Raw genomic sequence first — 26,280 nt, 5'->3', positions numbered from 1 at the left:
CAAAGCAGGATCAGATTGTAAAAGACTATGTGTGTCAAACCAAACAGCACATTATGTCTACACGAGTGTGCACACTGATTCAGCAGTTATTTCAGAATTTTCCCTAAGGTAGTCTTACAGCTTCTCATCAGTAAATTTCTTATTCCAAGAAATAAAACTGATTTCTTATCTCACAGAACTATTCTCTCCAGAGAACAATCATAAAACTCCTAAATAAGGAGTGACAATTCACTCTGACAAAATGGAAGGGGTGTAACAAGGGAGAATGGTATTAAGAGGATCCCAAGAGTCTAGCTGGGAAAGAGATGTGTGATACCATTCACCAAGAAACAATTTTTAGAAAGGTAAAAGATTTGGATGGGAAAACAGTGAGTTCAAATGAGTTGTTCAGGTAGTCAGGCATAGTCTATACTTACATAGATCAAATTTTCAAAAGTGATCTAGGACTTGAAAATTTCTTTCTTTCTTTCTTTCTTTATTTATTTTTTTTGGTATTTTTGAGACAGGGTCTTCCTGTGTAGTCCCAGCTGACCTGGAACTCACTATGTAGACCAGGCTGGTCTTGAAGTCAGAGATCCATCTACCTCTGCCTCCCGAGTGCTGGAACTAAAGGCATGCGTCACCATGCCTGGCTTGAAAAATTACTTTTACTAAAACAAACCTAAAACTAAGAATGAAAAAAAGTAATCTACAGGTCACCCTTTGGTTTTTCCCTAGTAATCCACCAAGGTTTATTTAAATGAATACATTAGAGACACTTCAGAAAATTCAAGATAGTACTATAGATACCATAACTGTGTTTAGTCATCATTTGACTTCCACAAAGAACCTTACACCAGTAACTCCAGCACTTGCAAGGCAGAGGCAGACAGATCACAAATTCAAGGTTGGCCTGGGCTACTCTGTCTCAAAAACAAAACAAGCTACCAGCCTAATGGTTAACTTTGTTCTAGTTAAGATGTTGATGTCCTTTTCAGGCCCTACTTAAGTTATTTAATTCCAAATATATAACATATTAATAAAATACTATATTATACAGTATGCAAACCTGAACAGGACATTAGAAATGGCAATTAGTGAAACTGTAACAATAAAACCTGAATATAAAGTAACAGATCACAAGAGTGGCGAGTTCACTCTGAGAAACAAACTTCTAAAACAGCTCTTAATCACAGTTTAAGGATAAACTGTATAAAGTTTCTAATGTTCTGAGTCTATTCCTACCAGTACTTGAAAACACACCAACTGGTCAGTGTATACCTAGCACTTGGGAGGCTGAGCAGGAAGATTATTACTTTCAAGCAGCATAGGTTACATAATGGGATCCTGTTCCCAAGATATCTAAAAAGAAAAAAGTGGGGATCTCTGTGAGTTCAAAGCCAGCCTGGTCTATATAGTGAGTTCCAGGTCAGCTGGGACTACAAGGAGACCCTGTCTCAAAAGACCAAAATAAAAGAAAAAAGTGGAGAAGAGGATACTATTATCTCTTGCCAACTCAACATTTATATAATGTGGAAATAAGAATATTTACACTATGAAAATCAGCAACCACTAGAAATTCGTGTCTTCCCATGGAAAGCAGCTTGTTAAAAAGGTATCAGAATACTGTGCATCCAGTACCTTTATTAGATTCTCAAAGAGACTCTGTGTTCAACTCCCAGCACCACAAAACTACAGAAAGAGAGCTAAAATGCCACTCACATAAAAACTGGCAAAGTTTTGTCTATGTATATATGTACTTACATATGAAAGAAACACAGAAGGAAAGGAAAAGAAAGGAGGGAGGGAAGAAGGGAGAGATCCCATTCTTTCAAATATTCCTAAGTAATTACTTCCCAAAGCATTTCAATACATTTCAAGGTTTGATCACATTTCTAAAAATAACTTTTGACACTATCTACTTTTCCAAAATAAATTCTAACATCCCAAGGTTTCAACAGACATAAAAGGACATTCAACTTTATATTACAATTTTCAATAATACAGTTTTAGCTCATATTCATTTTCTCTTACTAAAGTTTATACTTTTACAATAATTACATATAAAGTAACTTTTAAAAAGAATTACATGGGGGCTGGCAAGATGGCTCAAAAGGTAAGGGTACTTTTGCCAAGCCTGATAACCCAAATTAAATCCCAAGGTCCATCTCTGGGACCAACAGACTAAAAGAAGGTAACTATCATAAGGAGTCCTTTAACTTTCATACACACACAGTGGCACACATGCACATTAGCCACACATACAAATAAATAAAATTTAAAAATTTTAAATTTTTTTAAAGAGAATCATGAGACTGAGAGATGTAGTGGAAGAGCACAGCACTTTCCAGGCATGGACAACATACTGGGTTCAATTCAATTAATAAATTCATGAATGCCAAGTGGGCTGTAATCCCACATACTTGGGAGGCTGGAGCAGGAAGATTTAAGTTCTGAATAATTTATGGAGCTCCTGTCAAAAACAAAAGACTGGGCTGGTAGCACATACCTTTATTTCCAGCACTTGGAAGCAGAGGCAGAAGGATCTTTGTGAGTTCAAGACCAGCCTTGTCTACATACAGAGCTCCAGGCCAGCCAGGGCTACATAATGAGACCCTGTCCAAAAAACAAAACAAATGTAAATAAAAGAGAACCACGATTACAAAATATTTTTATATAATGACAATACAACGTGCTGTTTTGCTTTTTTTGTTTTATAATGGTGAAAATTAAAGCCAGAACTCTACACATGCAAGACAAGCACGCTACCACTGAGAATACCTCTGTTTCCAAAATATTATGACAGGTTGGTGAGATGGCTCAGTGGGTAAAATCACTTGCTGTGTAAGCCTGAAAACCCAAGTTGGATCCCTGGAGAACGAAAACACACACACACACACACACACACACACACACACACTGGAGAGAACCAACACCATAAAGTTGTTTTCTGACTTCCACATGTGTGCCATGGCACCCATCCCTAGCCCTCACAATAAATTTTGTTTTAATTCAAGGTCATACTACATAAAGTGTTTGAGGTCAGACTAGGATACATGAGACCTTATCTCAAAATTATTATCTTTTTAAAAACTTTTATCTTTTTAAAAACATTATAGTATACGAGGCTACAAAGATGGTTCAGTAGTTAATAGCAGGTACTGCTCTCACGGAGTTCAGTTCCCAGCACCCACGATAAGTGACTCACAATCACCTGTGACTTGAAGCTCCAGAGGATTCAATACCCTCTTCTGGCTTTTGTGGGTACCAACATGCACACACACACACAATTTTTTTAATCTTTAAAATAAGTTATATTATGTTCATAGTATTCAAAATTAACTTACCTTGCTGATTTACTACCACCAAATTTCTGTAGATCATTGTATATATTTTCCTTGTAAGAAAAAAAAAAACGTTTTACATTACAGTGAAACTAAACTGGATTTAACCAGACTTTTAAATGTATGTTTAGTGTTAACTACTGTACATACTCAAAACCATTATTTTAAATCATTACACATTTATCACTTGCAAGCTTCTAGGCACTAACAAGTATCAATTAGAAACACAAATATCATATGCAGTTACTTTCAATAACCACCAATGTTCTTCTAGCTCAAAGACTATCATCTCCCAATTCCTGATGTGTTCTGCTTGGATTTTACCAAGATCTCAAGAAAGTGTGGGTGTGTAAGCAGGGGGCAGATTAGCAGAATAATTTTCAAAGAGAAGTTTTTTAGCACTGAGGCCAGCAAGATGGCAAAACGGCTCAGGTAAAGATGCCTGCCACCAAGCCTGACAACCTGAGCTCAACCCCAGGAAAGAGAACTAACTCCCACCAGTTGTTCTCTGACTCCCAATCATGGACACCTTAGTATGTGCATGCCCACACACATACATATACACATACACTAAAAATAAATAAAAATGTAACTTTGAAAAATGTAAAGACCTTTTCTTTGTACTTTGATTAGAAGCAAACTGCCTTTAAAAACAATACGTCTTTAATCTGAGTACTAGGGTGGCAAAGTTAGGCAGATTTCTGTGAGACCAAGGCAAGTCTGGTCTACAGAGCAAGTTCTAGGCCAGCTGGGGCTACAGGGATACCCTGTTTCAAAAAAATAAAAACAAAAGCAAAAAAGAAGTAATGAATGATAAAGGAAACACAACTAATAAGAACTTGATTATAAAAAAAAAAAACTTGATTATAATCCTCTCATCAACCCTAGACCAATCATTTAATGGATTCTTTTCCTTGATCTTAAAATTTATCAAAAAACAAAGGAGTATTCACTTTTCAATAAATACAAGCTGAGAATCTATTCTAAATACTGGGGAAAAAAAGAACGAGAGATCTCTGCCTCAGTGGAGCTTCTACCCTAACAAGAAGGCAATTGTCTTCTAGTATTTACTGTCTAGCTAGTATTCACTCATGTCACAGCATACTTGTCTTTTGTTTAAACTAGTGCCAATAATGTGTATTTGTCATAAGATTATCACTCCTAATTCTCAAGGTTAAAGGGAAAGTTTCACTTTCCCTTTATATCTTTTTACCCTTGAGAGTGATTAGGTTTTTCTTTGTTTGTATTGCTGAGAATGGAACCAAGGGCCTCACACACGACAGGCACATGCTTTACCCCAAGCTACACCCTTGGTCTTTGATATAGTAACTAAAACTTTCAACAAAATACATTACTTCAGTTGGGCATGGTGGTGCTCGCCTTTAATCCCAGAATTCAGGAGGCACTGGGGAGGCAGAGGCAGGCAGATCTCAGTGAGATCAGGGCCAAAGCTAGTTCCAGGCCAGCTGGAGCTACAGGAACAGGCTATCTCAAATAACTAAATAAATAAGGGCCATGTGTGGTGGTGCATGCCTTTAGTCCCAGCACTCGGGAGGCAGAGGCAGGCGGATCTCTGTGAGTTCAAGGCCAGCCTGATCTACATAGTGAGTTCCAGGACAGCTGGGGCTACAGGGAGACCCTGTCTCAAAAAGCCCATAAATAAATAAATAACTTCATTACATAACTTTTTTTTTTAATGTGCATGAGTGTATTGCCTGCATGTACATGAGTGCACCCATGTTGTACAATGCCAGAGGCCAGAAGAGGGTTTGGGATTCCCCTGGAACTGGAGTTAAGGATGGTTCATAGCCGCCATGTGGGTGCTGGGAATCAAAGCCGGGTCCTCTACAAGAGCAGTCAGTACTCTTAACTGCTGAGCCATCTCTCCAGCCCCGTTACATAACTTTACAAGTCCAAAATTTCCCGTGATGGATTCAAGTCAAAAATGATCTTTAAATTATGCTTTCCAAATCAGTAACTGTACTTCCAAACATTACTAGAAAATTCAATACTCAAATGACACAAAATCACCAATAATTACTTCTTGAAATCATAAGGTTAATTCTTATATCCCAAGGTCAACTATAAAAAAACATAAGCAGATATTACAAAAGTTCACCTATGGTAAAATGCTTCTATAACATTAAATTAACGGGTTGGAGAGATGGCTCAGCGATTAAGAGCACTGACTCTTACTCTTAAGAGCACACCCTCTTCTGGCCTCTAAAGGCACTGTATGACACAGGTGCACTTACATACATGCAGGCAAAACACACATATACATAATCTTTGAATTACTGATCAGGTACTATTAAGAAATACCTAGCTGGGTATAGTGCACATACCTTAAATCCCAGAACTTGGGAGGTAGAAGCAAGCGGTCTCTGTGAGTTAAAGGCCAGCCTGGTCTAATAGTGAATTCCAGGACAGCTGGAGCTACAGGTAAAAAAAAAAAAAAAAAAAAAAAAAAAAAAAAAAAAAAAGAAAGGGAGCTAGAGAAATGACTTAGCAATTAAGAGCACTGGTTGCTCTTGCAGAGGACACAGGTTCAGCTTTCAGCACCTACATGGTGGCTAACAACCATTTGTAACTCCAGTTCCAGAGGATCCAACACACTCTTCTGATCTCTGCCAGCACTGTAGACATGTGGTACACTTACTTACAAGCAGACAAAACACTCATACACATAAAAATAAATCAAACAACATGTTTTAAAACAGCAAGGGGATGGAGAGATAACTCAGCAATTAAGAATACTGGCTACTCTCTAGCAGCAAACCCAGTTTCTATCCCCAAGCACCCACATGGTGGCTAACAACCATCTATAATGCCAGTTTTAGGGGATCTGATGCCTTCTTCTGGCCTCCCTGGGCACCGTATGACACAGGTGCACTTAATATAAATGAAGACAAAACATATACATAAAACAGAAATATATAATTTTTAAATAAGCAAAATGAGGACTGGAGATACAGCTCAGCTGGTAGAATATTTTTGCCTAGCATATAAGAAACCCTGGGTTTGAGCCCTAGCATCACATAAAAACAGGCATGGTAGCACATACACTTGGGAGGTAGAGGCAGGAAGATCAGAACTTCAAGCTACATAGGAAGTTCAAGACCAACTTCAGAGACATTAAGATACTATCTGAAAAAACTCCAGACAGGCTAAAAACTGGGGGAAGTCCAAGCATCCAATCAAAGCACCAAAACAAAGTTTTTAAACGAGCATGGTGGCACACCATCCCAGTGGTCAGGAGGAAGAGGCAGTTGAATCTCTGTGAGTTCAAGGCCAGCCTGGTCTACATAACAAGCTCAGGCCAGCTGGGGCTACAGAGAGACCCTGTCTCAAAAAGACCAATAAAAATAAAAATAAAAAATACACTTTTTGGTAGCAAGGTCATTTTTTTCTAGTCTTCATGAGCTGTCTTTTCCTAGTGCTCAATAATAAATACACATTATACTTATAATGAAGTTGTTTTAAAGTTATAGAAATCTTTTTCAATATGATAAATGTTGTTTTTTTTTTCCTATAGTGCTAGGAATCAAACCCAGAGCCTATTGCATGCTAGGGCAAGTGCTCTACTTCTGTGATAGAATTATTGAGCATTAAATATTAACAGACTCTAGTTAACTGTTTCAGGTGGCAAGTATTCGTATCACTTAAATACTAAGGGTCAAGAAAGACTGGCTGTGGTAAACTAGGACAATAAATTCCAAATATAATAATAATTTTTAAAAAGGTTTGCAGTTATCAACAGAATAATTCTAGAAATGTTATCTAGGTTAAATTCAGTTGATTAACCTACTCTAACTGTATACAACAAATAAATTTAAAAGATTTCCAAACCAACAAAGGCTTAACTTAAGCCCCATGGTAGTATAAAGACTGCCTTCACAAGTGACTACAGTAGTAATTTTTTGTACTTTGGTAAATACCTAAATGTTTTCATAAGCCAAACACTAAAATCTTTTCACAATCTCTTCAAGACACTTGTAACTCTGAATGAGGTATTTACATTACTCTATTTTATAAATAAACTAAGGCTCAGAGAAGTTAGATCAGTTTACCTATACCCACAGATGACTGGTTTATCTTAAGAACATATTTTTAAGGGCTGGTGAGATGGCTTTCAGGCCAAGCCTGATGACCTGAGTTGAATCCCTAGGAATCCATACGGTAGGAGAGAACTCACTCCCCAAAAGTTGTCCTCTGACCACACATGACATGGCATGTGTGGTAGTTTGAATGAGATTGTTCCCCCTATAGGCTCCAAGTATTTGAACATTTTGTCCCACTTGGTGGTGCTATTTCGGGAGGTCTTAGAAAGTGTGGCCATGCTAGAGGAAGCACATCACTAGCGGCTGGCTTAGAGAGTTCTTAAATCTTGTGGGATCTCTAGTCAAGTGCTGCTTCCTGTGTCTGCTTGAAGATGTGAGAGCTTAGCTTCTGTTCCTACTCCAGCCACCTCTGTTGCCCATGGATCCCCACTACGGACTCTTGCCCCTTTGGAACCATAAGCTAAATAAACCCTTCCTTTTTTAAGTGTCCTTGGTCATGGTGTTTCTATCACAGCAACAGAAAACACAACATGTGTATGCGAGCACACACATGCACACATGCACAAATAAAAATGTAATGTGTTTATAAAGAGTAGGCTTTTTAGAGTCCAGAGTTCAGGTTCTCAAACAATATGATACAAACCCAAGAAACCAATTATTAGGTCCAGGGATATAATAGAACCCCTGCATAGCACACAGAAGGACCTGGTTAAATATCCAACACTGTCCTTCCCCTGCCAAAAGAAACTAATTTTAGCATTTTATACATATGGTTACACAATTCATCTCTGACAAGAAGTAAGGGTGGAGATGAGCTGCCCAGCTGGTTTTTCACAATTGACTAAACAGAAGAATTTACCTGTGCTCTTTCACAGAGAAGCTTGGCACACCAAACAAATCTCCTAGAAGATCATTTGAACAGTACACAATATGTTGCTGCTTCTCATCATATAATCTTTTAGTCATAATATACTGGCCAAGATAAAATATAATCTGAAATAGAAATACAATTTCTGAGCATTAAAGAAAAATGTTAGTTTCAAGTACATTTAATACACCATTTATCTGAACTAATCAAGATTATATTAGCCACCACATCCACAATCATGTAGAACAGACATTTTGTACTCTAGAAGCTTCTTTTACACGTTTTCCTTTTAACTTGACAGAGGCAGAAGTAACTGCTTTCCTCATTCACTGAACTATGGATTTTCCCCCCCTTTTTTGGGAACTTGAACCACACCCAGAAATCAAGATACTAACATACTAGAAAAGGAAAAGGAAGCAAAATGTGAAAATTGACAACTAACTATGGCAGTGATTTCAATCCATTTGGTGAACAGACACAAAGACCACATACTTCAACAGCTCTGAGGCCATTATAGAGAAGACAGGAGAGAGACCAATAGCATCTTCCCAACAGTTTGGGAGAAAATAATATACAAAGTCAGTCAGTGGAATAAAATTTCAAAGTTATAGCCAGGCATGCTGTTGCACACTTAGTCCTCCCAGCACTCAGGAGGCAGAGGCAGTTGATCTCTGTGAAATTAAGACCAGCCTGGTCTACATTTTTTGAAACCCTGTCTCAAAAAAATCAAAAACAAAAACAAAAATCAGTTACTAATGTAACCTACACTATAAAGTCAAAATAACAGGCCCAACCATTGATATAAAATTATTAAGTCAAGGCAAGCAATATGCTTTTAAGTTACCCCAGTACAAATGTATCAACAACCTAAATCAGTACAGGATTTCAGTTTACAATCCAACTTTTTACAGTCTCATCATTTTGACACTCATGTTGTATGAGAAATGAGGAAGGGACCGGGAGTGTAGTTCAATGGCAAAGCATATGCTCCCTGAATCTGACCCCCAGCACCACAAAACAGATGAGCAAACTGACCCTAGGTCTTCTGACACCTATCCCAATGCTCTGTCGACTACCCCATTGACTTTAACTGCTTTCTCAAGTGCCCTGGAACAAAGGTCTTATAATTGAAAACTCCAGCCCTCTGAACCTGTTAAGTCTACTACCTCTACAGATTCAACAGACTGTGGATTTAAAATATTCTAAAATATGAGGCTGGAGAGATGGCTTAGCAGTTAGGGACACTGGCTATTCTTCCAGAGGATACAGGTTCATTTCCCAGCATCCACACGGCAGCTAACAACCATGTGTAACTTCAGCTCCCGGGGATCTAGCGCCCTCTTTTGACCTTTGTGGGCAATGCACAACATGGTTGTGCCTACATACAAGCAGGCAATATACTCATATCATTTAAAAAAAAATTTATTCCAAAATAAAAATTACATCTGTCCTGAATGTACTTTTTTCCTTGTCTGTACTCCTTAAATAATAATAGTTGTTATAAGTATTACAGGTAACCTAGAGACGATTTAAAAGCATAAAGGAGGCTATGTACAGATTACATGTGAAATTATTCCATTTTACTATGTAAAATATTAGAGAGGTTCTGAAATCAATCCTTTACAGAAGGCAGAGGAACACTGCTGTGCTACTGCCACACAGCCTAGCATAAGCATTTTAAATCTTTATGCTAGCTTTCATCTACTTTCTCATGTCTACTGCTACATCTATACTTTTGTTTGTTTCTGTACTGATTATATAAGGTCAATCCCAAATTAGTAGCCCCAAACACATCATTTAACTTGCCATTCCTACATTAAGTACTGCCTAGGAACTTAACAAAGGAATCAGTCAGTCAATCAATCTTAAAGGAACAATCCTACATGACTATGGATTAGAGACACTGTTGACATGCAGTGGGAAAAGAAGGAAGAATATCTAGATTCCTCCTACCAAGCACTGTTTGAGAAGTTTAACCAGCCACAAGAAAAGAACTTTAGTGTTTTAAGTACGCCTCATAACCTAAGTGGGAGAGATGAGAAATGGGTTCATTTCATTCACTGAAATCTTGTCTAAATTAACCCAATCCCCCATATTTCTATTAATAAATTTTATGTTAAAGAATACATTGAAATGTTGTTATATCCATGAAATAGAAGTTCATGAGTCAGCTCACTTCCATCCCAGAATTTCAGTACAGTATGTTGTACTAAAGTATTTCTAGTATGAATGTTCCTTTTTTTGTTTGTTTTGGTTGGGGGGGGAGGGGACAAGCCCTAGCTGGCCTGCAACTCACTATGTAAACCATGCTGGCCTCAATCTCGCAGAGATATGCCTACCACTTCCTCCCAAGTGCCTGAATTAAAGGTGTGTACCACCACGCCTAGCCACGCATGGGTTACTTAACCTGGGATTCAGGGATGCCCAAGTCCTTAGAATTCAAGGAGTCCATTAATTTAGATGGGGAAAAAAAATTCTTTTGATCTTTACTTTCACCAAATTTGACTGAAACTTAAGTTTTCCCCTCAATCATGAATGTAAGCAACAAAGCACAATTATTTGTAATACCTGTGATTTTTATTCCTTGCTACATCAAGATCATACTTATTAGATATAGTGTGAGTATTTTGTTAATTCAAAAAGCATACATTGGGCCAGGCTTAGAAGCTCAAACCTTTCATCTCAGCATTTGGGAGGCAGAGGCAGGCAGATCTGTGAGTTCAAGCCCAACCTGGTGTACATAGCAAGTTCCAGGTCAGCTGGGACTATAAAGAGATTCTATCTCAAAAAAAAAAAAAAAAAAAAAAAGCATACATTGGGTCAGTGAGATGGTTCAGCAAGTAAAGGGAACTTGTCACCATGCCTGATGACTTGAGTTTGATTTCCCAAAACCCACATGGTATCCCAGTTATTCTCTGATATCCACTATGAGCAAGTATAACACACAAAATGTAATGGAAAAAAATTTTAATTAACTAGTTTCAAGCTAAGAAAATGAAAACTTGGGTGTTGGTGAGGTCTGGCTGCTTTTGCAGAGGACCTGAATTCAGTTCCCAGCACCCACAGGGCAGCTAATAACCCTACTATACTCCAGTTCCAGAGGACCTGAAATCCCTATTCTGACCTCCACAGGCATTGCACATATGGGTACATTTATATATACGTACATGTAAAAGTCATACACATAAAATAAAAATAAAAACAAATGCTTTAAAAAGAAATGAAACTCATACAAATACAATTAGAGATTTTAGCCTCAAAATATAGTCCAGATGATCACAAAACTTAATGTTTTTTATTATAAAAATCTTTCTATTCACCAATTCACCCATGATCTTGAAAAAACTGTTAAGTATGGCCATATTAGCTATTTCTCTATCAATTCTGCTTACCTCTTTCATAGTATAAGTATCTTTTTGGGCACCAACAGACTTTAGTAACTTCAAAAGCAATGGCTTTGGTCTAACCTATAAAAGAAAGAGAGAGGCTATTAGACTTGCACAATTATTCTAGACTGTAAGCCCTGTAGCAAATGTCCAGAAAGAAATCCAATAAAGACCACATTTAACAATTTTACAAAGTCAAACCTCTCAGCAATATAGACTAAGTAAACTGAATACCACAGATGTTCAAGAGTTTGGGGGGGCGGGGGGAGCTGTTTGGGAGAAACTAATTATGTAAATATCAAAGACTCATCAAGTACTATTAGTTGTGATAAAAAATATACCAATTCCAAGACCATAAATATTCTTTTCCTCTATCATCTGCTTACTGATTTACAATAATAAACAGTTGAGATCCAATAAGCTTACTGTACTGTGCAGAGCCAATGAGCTTGCTATTAAGTGAATTTAAGAGAATGCATAACAGAATACCTCTTCAGAGTGAGTCCTCATAACAATCTGCTACAGACCAGGTGTCTATTAGAGAATTTAAATAACTAACCCATGCAGACAATGAGCAGTTGTTGTAACAAGCAGTTCTAAAACTACAATTCATATCCCTCAACTACAGTTCAACATTTTCATCCTATATGGTTTACACTTCAAATATCTGCTCAATAATCATTTATTGAGCATCTACAATGCACCAAACAAGGCTAGGTACTGAAAAAATTTACAAAACACAGTTCTTTTATATTTAAGGAACATTCCAACTACACCAGAGAACCTAGAAGTTTTTCTTTTTTTCCATGTCTGACTATCTATCCAACTAAAACCAATGGTATAGTAGGAACACATTACAATAAATTTTACTTACAAAAACAGGTAGCAGGCCAAATTTAACCTAAAGGCTGTGGCTTACCTTACCTTAATCTAGGTTTCCAAGTAGTATTTTAAAAAATAACTGGTGGGCTGGAGAGACGAGTCAGCAGTTAAGAGCACTTGCTGCTATTCCAAAGGACCCCGGTTCGGTTCCCAGCACCCACATGCCAGCTGACAACTGTCCATAACTCCAGTTCCGGGAATCTGACACCATGTTCTGACTTCTGCAGGTACCAGGCACAGAGATGGTACACCCACATATGTGCAGGCAAAACACTCATACACATTAGAAAAAAAAAATTAATTAACTAGCAAATAGCCACTCATAGAGCAGCTGCTAAGGCCAGTATAACAGCTAGTACCGTCTACCAGTATAGCAATACCACAGAGCACCATGATAAAGTGGCACTGAACTTGCTAAAGCCACTTGGTACAGTCAGAAACCAAAGTTTATTAACACCCTCTCTAAAGATGTTCTGTTTTTCACAGCTTTAATGATCATACCACCTGCTGGGTTGTAGCCCACCACTAAAAACTATATTTAAAGGTGCCCCATGGATGTCCAATAAGGACAGTTATTTTTATGCTGCTATAGTTACAGGGGCTGATGTTCATGTGGTGTTGTCCCTCTATGTGGTCTGGAATATGGCCTCATGATGGTAACATAAACAGGGTTAAAATGAACATTATTTTTTGCCAGCATTAAATTTATTTTTTAAATATGGTAAATGCTCCTGGAATATTGATAATACATTTACTTGATTAAAGTTGAAAGAACATGTCTGAAAAACTGGGATGAAGGAGGCGTGTAATGTGCTTATACTTTCTCCTTCCTTCGGATGGGGATGTGTCAATATCTGCAAAACTCCCATTTTTACAGCTTGCCACAACACAAACCAGTATCTCTGTACATGTCTTCAACATGCCCCTGTCCTATACATAACATTGAAATCTGACACAAGTTCCATTTGGAAATCTAATGCTCAAAAATCAACTTAAAACTATTTTCAGCAGGATGGAGAGAGAGTTCAGCAGTTAAGAGCACTGGATGTTCTTGCAGAGGACCCAGGTTTGATTCCCAGCACCCACATGGAGGTTAAATGTCTGTATCTCCAGTTCCAAGGGGAATCTGATGACCTCTTCTGACCTCTGTGTTGGCTTTGCACAACATGAATGCACTTACATACATATAGGCAATACACTGATACACATAAAAAACAGTATTTTTTTAAAAACCTATTTCCAGCTAATCTACTGAACAAATTACTTAGTAACTGAAAAAAGCTTAAAATGCATACTAAATATAAGACTGAATTGTTTTGTTCACACATTTTTTCTTTTTTCTAAGACTTTTGTTTTGAGACAGGGTCTTCCTGTAGCCACAAAAGGCCTGGAACTTGCTATACAGAACAGGCTGGCCTCAATCTCACAGAGATCCACTGACTCTGCCTCTCCAGTGCTGGAACTAAAGGCATGTGCAGCCACACCCAGCTTTCTAAGACTTTCTTATTTTCAACTCAGTTTTAGGTTCACACACTTACAAGTGCACTTATAGATACAACTTTACTTTCAGATTAAAGGATGCATTCTCAGAAAAAAATTGAAGATTACTTTTTTAAAATTTTATTTATTATTATTTTATGTGTATGAGTGTATTGCTTGCATGTATGTGAGTGCACCTGTGTCGTGCAATGCTGCAGAGGTCAGAAAAAGGCTTCGGATTCCCCTGGAACAGGACTTAAGGATGGTTCGTAGCCGCCAAGTGGGTGCTGGGAATTGAACCCGGGTCCTCGCAAGAGCAGTCAGTGCTCTTAATCGCTGAGCCATCTCTCCAGCCCCCAAAGATTACTTTTTAATGTTTAATTTTTTATGTCACTCTATACAGAGATCATGCTCATTTATCAATTTTAGCACATGTACTACCTAAGCAAGAACCTCCCAATTTTTACATAATGAAGTAACTCAATGTTAAATAAGTCAATTTCTTTTTTCTTTTGAGTCCAAAGCCTTAATTATGTCCTTGGCATTTAAGAAGACTCAAATCGAGGCTGGAGAGATGGCTCAGCGGTTAAAAGCACTGACTGCTCATGCAGAGGACCCAGGTTTGATTCCCAGCATCCACATGGCGGCTAGAAACCATCCTTAACTCCAGTTCCAGGGGAATCCGAAGCCTTTTTCTGACCTCTGCGGCACTGTATGACATGGGTGCACTCACATACATGCAGGCAATACACTCAATACACATAAAATAAAAATATTTTTTAAAAAAAGAAGACTCAAGTCTTACAACTTTTTCTTGACTTTCATGTAAGTCAGATTAACTTATCATTGCTCAAGTAGTCCCTCTTACCTGTTCTAGCTCTTCTGATGTTTTTCTTTCTTTCTTTTTTTTTTTTTTTTTTTTGGTCTTTTTGAGACTGAGTCTTCCTGTAGCCCTAGCTGGCCTGGAACTCACTATGTAGACCAGGCTGGCTTTGAACTCACAGAGATCCAGCTACCTCTGCCTCCTGAGTGCTGGGACTAAAGGTGTGTGCCACCACTCCTGGCACTAAGTCAGTTTCTTATTAAGGCTTACAAAAGTTAATAAAAAACCACTATAAAAAGCACTTTGTAATCTTCTACATAAGAACACAAAGATAATTCCAATTAAAGATTTACGTGTAAAACTTTTAAAATGCTGTAATTGCCGGGCATGGTGGCGCATGCCTTTAATCCCAGCACTCAGGAGGCAGAGGCAGGCAGATCTCTGTGAGTTCGAGGCCAGCCTGGTCTCCACAGCGAATCCAGGACAGCTAGGGCTACAGGGAGACCCTCTCAAAAAGTCTCAAAAAGAAAAAAAAAAAAAAAAAAAAAAAAAAAAGCTGTAATACAGAAATACCTGTATAACCGCATAATCTTGAAATGGGAAAGTACTACAGAAAAATTCAAGCCATTAAAAGTAAACAAAATTGAATAACAAATATTTTCAATAGGGAAAAGACACATCAAGTTGCATTACAGTATTTAACTTTTTTAATTCTTAGATTTCACTAATTGTATTTTTATTTTTTTAATGTGTATGAGTGTACTGCCCGTATGCATCCAAGTGCAGCCATGTCCCACAATGCAGTGAAGTCAGAAGAGGGCATCGGATCCCCTTGGAAGTGGAGTTACAGTTGTTAGCTGCCATGTGGGTGCTGAGAATCAAACTTGAGTCCTCTGTAAGAGCAGTCAATGCTCTTAACTGCTGAGCCATCTCGCCAGCCCCTAGTTGCATTATTTCTAATTACATGTACATATGTCTATGTATGTATGCCACATGCATCCTGGCACCTGAGGAGGCCAGAAGAGGGCACTGGACAATCTGGAGCTAGATTTACAGGCAGTTGTAAGGCCACCCAGAATGGGTGTTTCATGGGTGCTAGGAACTGAACTTAGGTCCTCTAAGTGAGATGGGCCATCTCACCACCCCCAAATACAGTATTTGTAAACAAGTTAACTACATTTGAAATGCAGAGACTTATAGAGAATTAAGCCATTAAGAAAAAACTATCAAGGGAGGGAAGGAGGGAGGGAGGATAGGTTTCAGGCAAACCCCAGAATAAAGAAGTTATTTAACAAATGAAGATTTGGAGCACATGTATTGAAACACAGTACTGCCAAAAGACATTAGCTTACAGTTTATTGTATTTTATAAAGAACTAAATTTCCAACACAGAAATGATAAACAGTTAAGGAAGGAAAGCTAACTGCCTTGATTTGATCATTGTATCTTGTACGTATCAAATTACCATACTACTCTCCACAAATATGTACAATTATGTCAATAAAAAAAGGCATATTCAGTGTCAGCAGGAATAAGGACTGTCATAACCTTTTGCTGAGCAAGTTACCAGTTAGCAATCAAACATGCATTAATTCAGAACTTGGGATTCTATTTCTCTTTCTTACAGAAATAATCACGTAGAATGTAGGTTAAGATGGAAACACGACTGAACTATTTATATTACTCAAAAACAAGAGTCAGCTCTTAAGCGTACCAGTAGGTCAGTGGGGCTGAGTAGTAGTAGTTCAGTGGTAGAGTGCAGGCACACACACACACACATACCCACACACCCACACGCACGAAAGCTGCTCTGGGTTCAATCCTTGACACCAAAAACAAAGCTATAAAGGAATAAACAATTCTTAAAAATGGTATACCCACACAGCCATTAAAAATAGTTGAGCAGCTTTATACCTTAATATGCAATAGAAAATTTCAAAAATAAAGAGTAAAGACTGGAATTTTCTATTTTTTACCTTATGTACTTTTTCTGATGACTAAAATCTTTAAAAAGCATGAATCATTTTTGTAACTTTTAGGTATCATCTTAAAAGTTAAACGGTGACAGGCAAAACTACAAAAAAATAGGTCATATCATAAGCCTAATGTCAACATCAATACCAAATGTGATGGACTTCATTTTTAAAGCCTGAAATCAAGGGCTATAAAAATATAGATTCTTACTGTGACTTCTCTCTAACGTAATTACACCTGAGAAAGTAGAATTTTAAGTTAATTACCGTTTTATTTAAGGAACTTCGTTATTATTCAGGTTTATTGAATGTACTTGATTACCTGGCAAAATACGTTATTTGTATACACTACAAACAAAAATACCAACCAGAGTCTCTTGTTCCGAAGCTGGAATCTGTGAGGTGCTTACAGCACCATCAGTAGACACAGACATGTTGGTATTGCACATTGGCCTACAAACAGGGAAAAAACACACACGATAAAAACTTGAAATAATAAAATATCTGCGAAAAAAAACCAAAAGCTTATATGAGGCAATGCTTTTAACAATATCTTTTAAAATCAAAGCTATTTGATTAGCAAGTTGCTCCTTACCTGGATCAACGTCGGAAACGCGCCGTACCTGGGGGACCTCGGGTGTCAGTCTCCACACGCCAGCAAACAGCTGAGAAACAGGCACGGTTTAAATAGCCCCAGCTGGAGGCAAGTCAGGACTTAGCTCCTCCACAACTGGCGCGGGACGTGTCCCAACTTGACCAACCCAACAGGAAAAGCTGAGTCAACCTGCCCAGGGAGCCAGCCGAGTCTCGCCCAGCGGAGCAAACGGCGCGCAGCCGGAGCCAGGCTCAGACACCTGTTATCGGCCGACCCCTGCGGCGAGCAGGCAGCGACCCCGGAGCCCCCAGCCGCGGGGCTTGCCGGGAGCCCCAGGCCCGCCCCCAGCGCGGCCGTGGAGACCCGCCCTCCCTCCTGGCAATAACGCTAGGGCCTCCCAACCGAAAACGGTCACCCAGCCGCGAGCCTCGCTGGTCCACGAGCGGCCCCTGGGCAATAGGCCGGCGAAGGTGAAACGCGGAGCGAGATGGGGAACCCTCCCAGCCCAGCCGGGAACGGAGCTTCCCTTCCGGCGCGTACCTACTCCTCCCTGCGGCTCCGCGCTGAGTGCATGCGGGCAGGACCGGGTCCTTCAGGGGGAGCACGGAGGCCCTACGCCCGGGGACTCGACAACCATGCTGCTCGGGGGCCCGGGCGCTCGGAGCCCGGCGAGGAAGGCGGCTCTTCACGGAGAGTGCCGCCCGACCTCGGCCGGCGGCTCCGGGCCACCCTTCAGTTACCCGGGGCGGTGAAGGGCCCCAACAAAGCAGAGTTCCGCGGCGCGCGCCCCCTGTCGCCAGTGGGGAGCGCGCCGGAAGCTGCGACCCATCCGGGCATCTGCGCATGCGCGCCTGGCCACGCTGTCTCGGGCCAATAGGGGACGAGCTGAGGCCAGGGGCGTGACAGGTGGGGCGGGGTCGCGTTCCCGCGCAGTGCGCGCAGAATCTGTAGCAATTATGTTGGTTTTTTTCCATTTCTTGTGTTTACACCTCCGACCGCAACCATAACTAGGGTAGTACGTATTCTCGTGTGGGTCCCTCCAAAAAGAAACCAAAAATAACAGCTGTGTGGTATTTTAAGCGCATTCCGCGAGCAGCTGGAGTCGTATACAAATGAGTTATTGCCAAACTTTTAAAGAAACATTAAAAATAACACCTGAAGTAGACTAACACGCCGGTATTTACAAACGTTCTAGTTGGTGGTTGTCGTGGAGGCTTAGATAACATCCTAAATTACAGAAAAAATTTCGGTGGTATATACCTGTAATCACAATACTCAAGAGGCTGCTCAAGTTCAAGACCAGCCCAAGCCACAAAAGGAGTGGAGACCACTCTATAGCCTAGACCATATATATGGCCATGTATGTGTGTAATCTCAAGACCATCTCCCAAAACAAAACTCTGTATGTGTGCAAAAAGTAAGTGATAGTATTAAGTATCAAATGCCAGTAAGTGTGCTAGTATGAACAATCATAAGCATTCAAAATGGAATTACTGAGTGTAGAGGCAGTTCACAAAAGCCTCAGAAACCACCACACATTAATGCTCTTGGAGAACAGTGATAAAACTTAAAAGCAGAGTATTACAGGGCATAAGAAAAACATCAAGCTGGGCATGGTGGCGCATGCTTTTAGTCCCAGCTCTGGGGAGGCAGAGGCAGGTAGATCTCTGTGAGTTCAAGGCCAGCCTGGTGTACATAGTGAGTTCCAGGCCAGCTGGGACTACAAGAAGACCCTGTCTCAAAAAGACCAAAAAGAGAGAAAGAGAAAGAAAAAAGGAGAAAGAAAAAGACATCAAAAGAGCTAGAAGAGGTAAGAGGACTACTTGAGCAATAATAAGTTAATCTGACTTACATGAACATCAGAAAATGTTGTAAGATTTGAGTCTTAAATGCCAAGGACATAATTAAGGCTTTGGACTCATTGGGCAGTGTGTAAAGATGGGAAGTATATAAACAAGTAATTTACTTCAAACTGACTTCCCAGAACCACTGAACAGAATTAAGCCTCCTAGATTGACTTTTCCCTTCTGCTCTTGTTTTCAAAAAGTTCTCATGGGAAAATTACTACAGCAGAAAGGAAGAGAAGAACTGATAGTCATCGTTTCCTAATACAGCCAGAAAAGAAGAGGAGCAGAAAATAAGAAGTGATAGGATTTAATGAGAGAGAGAGAGAGAGAGAGAGAGAGAGAGAGAAGGGAGAGAGATTATACTAGTTTTATTTAAAAAATGAAATCCTGTGACTGAAAAAAAACCATATAACTGGAATGTATAGGAGCCAAAGAGATAGTTCAGCAACAGATTGGAAACATCAATGAGCGGATTTACAAGCTGGAAGATCGCTCAGCAAAAAAAAAAAAAAAAAAAAATTCAAGGACCTGGTATTCAAAATATACTATGTGTACTAGGGGCAACAAAATATACCAACCCAAAATAGCACCATATTTTGGGCTGGCAATTTAGAGAAAGGGCAGACACAAGCATCATTCTGAAAACCAGTCCCTTTGTAATAAAGGTACAGGTATATTAGTAAAGTTGGCAGCAGGCCCAAGCAGTAGCATATGCTGAGACCTAAACACAATCTGGGTAAGGTCATTTCACAGTGACTGGAGATCCCCACACCTGGTCAAACAGAGACTGCTGCAAGCTATCATCTGCTTCTCTGAGGGCCAGTGCTAACATTAACTCCAGATTCTTTATCTGTATAGCAACACAACCTTTTAATTACTGTGCATTTGTCCCCTCACCCTCCCCTGTAGGCTACCTGCTTTGGGAAGCCCCAAGCTCCTGTTTCTCTCTGTAGCTCAGGATATTAGATAAGCTCTGATCAGTTGGCCCTTCTTTGAGTCTTTTATGAGGTTCTCATGCATTTGCACATAATAAATTTGTATGCAACTTCAAATTTCAGTTTGCTACTTAAATTAATCTAGGCATTGGAGAGATGGCTCAGCAGTTAAGAATACTGGCTGCTCTTGCAGAGGATCTGGGTTGGATTTCCAGCACCCACATAACAGCTAGCAACTGCCCTTAACTCCAGTTCTAGGGGATCTGGTACCCGCTGCTGACCTCTCCAGGCACTACATAACACAGATACACTTACATACATGCAGGCAAAACATTCATACATAAAAAATTAAAAGTAAATAAATTACTCCATCTTCAGAGAAGAGGAAAGCATTTAAGTCCCCTGCAGTCCAAGCACTGCCATAGGATGAGAGGTGAACAAGATAGTCCTACCCCTTGCTATAATGGATGCTAGGATACAAGATGACTCTAGGTCCAATCAGAGAGACCCAGTACTGTTAACACTAAGACTGGAGGGAGCAAAACATCACCAGTCACTGATGAGTACTGGATGAGGCATTACAGAACAGAAAGTTCACAAGTAGAAAATCTAGAACTGAGGCTCAGACTGGAGTCAAAGCTTCAAACAGCAAAAGAGTAAGAGGATCAATGAAGAAGCCAACCAACCCAGACCATAGAGTCACAGAATCAAATCATGATATTATTGCCAAAGGAAAGGACCATGAGGAATGAGAAGCAAACTGGATTTGCTCTCCAAAGCAATTGCTATTGCTTACTTGGTAGAATACTTGCTTAGCATGCACAAGATCTGATATTAGAATTCCAGACCAGAATGCTTTCAGGCCATGGCCACCTGCCAGCAGCCTGATTCTTACAACTGGTAAAGAAAATGGCAAGCTTCCTACTGATAGCTTGATGGTACATCTCTAATCCCCTAACAGACTCCCCAGGTGCTGGAAATCCAGGGCGATGGCGGATAACATTCTCACTTCCCCAACAAAGCTTACAGGCTCTCAGACAGCCAGACTTTGGGATGTCAAAAGACTCCTGGTGGCCTCACGTTTCCCTCACCTGTATAACAGGTACACCTTAACTAGATGAGCCCCTCCTCCTCATTTCCCCATATCCTCTGAGGAGCACATTCTTCCCAGCAATGCAAGACTCTCCCCACAGCTCTTTTGGTGCCCACAGTGGAGCCTCCCCCTTCCTCTGAGACCTATAAAGGACATCCTACTCTGCCTTGTGGGTCTGAACTCTCCTCAGAGACCCCACCATGCTGCCTTCTGTCTCTCTGTGGCATTAATAACTCTTCTAATTTCTTACCCAAGGAGACAGTCTGCCTCAATGTCCCTCTTGCGCCCTGCACCCAATACTTTTCACCTGGGTGCAGTCCCCAATACCAAAAAGAGGGAAGCAGACCCTAGTGCTGCTGTGTGCCTGCATCCTATGGTTAGCCTTTGTCACTTTGCCCTTCATGATGCTTACCTGAGGCTTTTCTGGGGACCAGATAGATGATGTTTTTAAAAACTCATTAGTTTTATTTATTCTGTGGGTGTGAGGGTACCATGGAATGCAAGTGGAGGTCAGAGGACAACTTATGGAATTGGCTATCTTCTTCCACCATGTGGGTCCCAGGGATTGAACTCAGGTCATCAGGCTTGGCAGCAGGTGCATTTGCCAGCTGAGCCACCTCACTGACTCATGATGCTTATTTTTTAATAACATTGCTCCTAATGCCACCTTCTTGCTCCGAGATGGAGATATCTAAAATGTCTTTGTAGTTTTGAGTGTGGGCATGTGTTCTGCTAAGCTACACACCAAGGGCCAGTTCTTGGCCTGAGATTCTGGTTTTCATGGGAACAACACAAGTTGAGCTCATTTGGTAGCTTTTACCATAGAAGCCCTTAAAGGAGGTACAGGAACAGAAGTCATCTTTTGAAGGAACAAAATTGACAATCTCCTTTATACCCCATAAATCCAAAATGTAAGATCAGATCTCATGTAAAAGTTGCTGAACCATTCAACCAGCAAAAGATGTGCACTAAGGGAGGTAGCATTCTCACTATTGTAGGTGGAAAACTTGCTGGAGTTTCCTTCAGGTCAAGCAAGCCCTGGATAAGATGGCAGAGTTGAATAGTAAAAAAGGTTATTTCCAGTCGGGTGTGGTGGCGCACACCTTTAATCCCAGCACTCGGGAGGCAGAGGCAGGCAGATCTCTGTGAGTTCAAGGCCAGCCTGGTCTACATAGTGAGTTCCAGGACAGCTCGGGCTACAGGGAGACCCTGTCTCAAAACGTGATTTCATGTTGTGCTTGGTGGCATATCTTAGCTACCTGGGAGGCTGAGTATTTGTGTTGTTTGTTTTAAGATATTTTTTAAATATTATTTTTATTTTATGTGTAAGTGTATTGCCTGCATGTATATAAGTGCACCCTTGTCATGTAATGCCTACAGAGGTCAGAAGAGGGCGTCGGATGTCTTGGAACTTGAATTAAGTATGGTTGTTAGCTGCCATGTGGGGGCTGGGAACCGACCCTGAGTCCTCTGCAAGAGCAGCCAGTACTCTCAATGTCTGAGTCATCTCTCCAACCCCAGGAAGCTGAGTGTTGTAATGTGGCCTTTTTTCTCCAGGCACAACATACTCATCCCATCACCATCTTGGAGTAGAGGTTACCTTGGCCTGGTAGCCATGGCAGCTAACTAAGCAGAAAGGTACAGAGATGGCTAGGTAGGTAGGTGCAGACACTCCTTAATAAAAAGGTATACAGGAGGGTCTGAAGACCCTCACCTGATATTCCAGCCAGTACTCCTTCCCTCCACCCCACCCCCCAAGTGCTAGTGATACTGGGAGAGGCTATACATAGGAAGTGGAAGATTAACTAAAAGAGGGACTCCACAATGCGGCTTCCTTGAGGTCGTCATCCTCCACGGGGTGGAACTTGGCAGTAATACAGCCGATTTGGGGGTCACTCATGCTCCTATAAGTAACCCCTCACCCCCCATGCTCTGTAAGTAAACCCAACAAACTCTTTGGTTTGCCAACTTGGACTTTGATATAAAAGAAGTAAAGCAGCAGTCCGTTGGTCTGGAAGGGAAGCTGACATAATTTCCTTCAAGGAGGTTTATTAGAATGAAAAGCACACATAGTGCATATTTACATGCAGAGAAATACGCATATGCTTAAAATCTTAAAAAAAAGAAAAGGAATGAGAATGAAGCTGGATGTGGTGCTAACAGCACTGGGTGGGGCAGGTAGGGTGGGGAGAGGCAGGCAGATCTTTATGAGTTCAAGGCCAGCCTGGTCTATAAATGAGTTCCAGGCCAGGCCAGTCAGGGCTACGTAGTGAGACACTGTCTCAAAAAAAAAAAAAAAAAAAAAAAAAAAGGGTGGGGGGGGGAGGAGGGGTGGGGGGTGGGAGAGTATAGGAGGGAGAAGTAGAGGGGGAGAGAGAGAGAGAGAGAGAGAGAGAGAGAGAGAGAGAGAGAGAGAGACCATGAGAGAGAAAGGCCTGTTACCTAGACTTAACTTGAGAGCTAGTGGATAGAAAAGCCAAGAATTTGCAAAATCCATTCTTGGTTGGGTGACTGAAGACAGTTGGGAATTGTAACATTGTAGCTATTAGATTTACCCAGTGTCCAGCAGAGGGAAGGATGTTCTCTCTGGACTAGTTTGGGGCATGCCCTTTGGCTGGGGTTCTAGCTATGCCTGATTCATCTCTACCTGTCCACCTCCCAGAATAGTTCTTCACTAATCAATGATCCATTGAGCTAATTTCCTTTCCATAGATTTTTTTTCCCTCTTAAATCACTCGAGGTTAGTGCTGCTTTCTGCTGCATGCAAGTAAAGATTCAACTGGTACAAATTTTCATTGAATGAATTAGATATGGCATAACCCAGAACTTAGAAAATCTGACAGTTTAAGCAGAGATAGTAGCTTTTACCATAGAAACCCTTTGAAAGACAGCCTTGTATGGGCTTCAAATTAAAATCTCCCTAAAGTAGTACTGCCTTGCAGTCTTCGGTTGCATTAAAGTTTTCCTCCCAAGGCAGGTTGGAAGGCTGCTGTCCAAGCTCAGTGCATGCCTAGAATTCCTTCCCTAGAGGACAGCAGACTAGTGGATAGAAGTCTATGTTTTTGCTGGTTGCTGAGAGGTTTTGAACTCTCCTAACAACAATGGGGCCTAAGTGGTAAAAATGTACAGGCCTGTAATCCCAGTTACTCTGGTGCCTAAGGAAGGAGGATCACAAGTTCAAGGTCTGTCTGGCCTATAAGGTAAGTTCAAGACCAGCCTGGAAAATTTAGTGAGATCATAAGTCAAAGCCAGAAGTATAAAGAGAGCTGAAGACGTAGCTCAGTCATAGCACACTTGCCCAGCATTGGTGAGGACCTAGGTTCAGTCCCCAGAACCAGATGTGGGGAGGGGGAATTTTATCACCATAACTGGCACCAGGGGTCTCAGCCATTGATCTATGAAGAGATTAAAAATAAATGCACTCTGTGATAAGGGGCTGCCCGAATGGGTTAATGGGAGCTTTCTCTACCTTATCTAAATCTAGAGGCATCAACCAGCATCTAGCAGTCCTCGTGATATTTGTTTTTCCAAGAGCAGCACAGTAGTTTTTCTTTGTTGTGAGCTGATACCATTTGCATAGATTATGTCTGACATCTGATATCATTCTGTTCCCCAGAATCCAAGATAAACAGCAGAAAAGTAGGCCAAAGAAACAAGAACAGACTGTAGTATATTGTGCTCTGCTACAGCTGCCTTACCAGCTCTGTTTGTTTGTGACCATATACAGCACTGTAAATATTGTATTTCTCATCTGAGAACATATTTAAGGCACCACAACTCAGAGGAGTGGTCAGGAGAACAGAACTTTTATTTTGCCTTCTGGCATTCCTCAGGGTGTGCCAGCAGTTTAATTAGGAAAATAAACATTCAATATTGTTTAATTCTCGTTGGACCTGATGACTTAATAAGTCAATTTAGGCAGTGTCCAGTATCTTGGAATAGAAATACTCAGTCTTTCTTTTGGATTTCTCTCCCTGTTTTCACTAAGTAAGTCAGTTTCTCAGTATTTCAGGGGAGGGACCTCCAGCTGGGCACTAAACAGCATGGCTCCCAACCAGTGCTCTCCCCAAGTTCTGGTAGCCTCAGACGCTGCAGCCAGGACGTCCAAATCTCATCCCAGGAATGAAATCTCACTCATTTTGCTTGCTCTAGAGACCCTTGGCTTCAGGCATCCTTACCATTTAGATTTGGGGGCTCCCCTTTTCATTTCTGATTTAAAAGAAAATATCTTGATTTCAAGTTGTGTTTGTGTGTGTGTGTGTGTATTTACTGCAGCAGTTCAATTTGTTTATAGAGTATATATACCACAAAATGAATTAATTTTTTTCAATTTTTATTTGTATGTGTGTGCATGAAATTTCATAGTCCTGTGTGTTTAGATGCACATGTGTGTATGTGGAGATCAGAGGTTGACTTTAGGTGTCATTTCTCAGGAGTGAGTCTGTCCATTTTATTTTAAGATTCATTTTTACTATTCTTAATTATGTGTATGTGTGTGTATGCATGAGTATAGGTACCCACAGAGGCCAGAGACATGGGATCCCCCTGGAATTGGAGTTACAGGTGGTTGTAGGCTGCCTGATATGGACGCTAGGAACGTAACTCAGTCCTGTGCAAGAACAGTGTGTGCTCTTAGCATCTCTGCAGCCCCACAAGCTTGCACTTCTAATCAGAAACCACAGAGACCTCCCAAATGTGCCTTCTTCTCTTCCCTCCTTTAGTCCTGTCTTCCTTGGCCATGTAAGTAATTATCTTTGACATTTTGGGTTGCCACAATTGGGATGGGCCTGGGGGGAGGGGGTTACTGAAATCTAGTGGCAGAGAAAAAATAATTTTTAGAAATAAAATTTAAACATGTAATAAGTTGGGTTTTTGTTTTGTTTTGTTTTGGTGGGTTTTTTTTTTTTATCTTTTTGAGACAGGGTCTCCCTGTAGCTGACATGGAACTTGCTATGTAGACTAGGCTGGCCTTGAACTCAACAGAGATCTGCCTGCCTCTGCCTCCTGAGTGCTGG

General features: G+C 40.5%; 1 protein-coding gene across 5 annotated transcripts in view; it reads right to left on the bottom strand.

The window, feature by feature from the left end:
• The window catches only part of Mdm2 (MDM2 proto-oncogene), a 34,623-nt gene extending 16,459 nt beyond the window's left edge, over positions 1-18,164 (bottom strand). The window contains exons 1-6 of one of the 5 annotated variants that reach the window (XM_017801625.2): positions 17,931-18,164; positions 17,391-17,492; positions 17,164-17,248; positions 11,645-11,719; positions 8,244-8,377; positions 3,327-3,376 (exon numbers count right to left, since the gene is read on the bottom strand). In XM_017801625.2, the coding sequence (XP_017657114.1) occupies positions 3,327-3,376; positions 8,244-8,377; positions 11,645-11,719; positions 17,164-17,244 (340 nt within the window). In that variant the 5' untranslated portion in view covers positions 17,245-17,248; positions 17,391-17,492; positions 17,931-18,164. The remainder of the gene's footprint in view (positions 1-3,326; positions 3,377-8,243; positions 8,378-11,644; positions 11,720-17,163; positions 17,249-17,390; positions 17,493-17,930) is intronic. The other 4 variants (XM_008846971.3, XM_029570331.1, XM_029570332.1 and 1 more) reach the window with 4 other exon arrangements.
• Positions 18,165-26,280: the final 8,116 nt, after the last annotated feature.

This window comes from Nannospalax galili, unplaced genomic scaffold (genome assembly GCF_000622305.1).
Source record: "Nannospalax galili isolate Female #2095 unplaced genomic scaffold, S.galili_v1.0 scaffold463, whole genome shotgun sequence".
Classification (NCBI taxonomy): domain Eukaryota; kingdom Metazoa; phylum Chordata; class Mammalia; order Rodentia; family Spalacidae; genus Nannospalax; species Nannospalax galili.
This window is presented reverse-complemented; position numbering and strand designations above follow the sequence as displayed.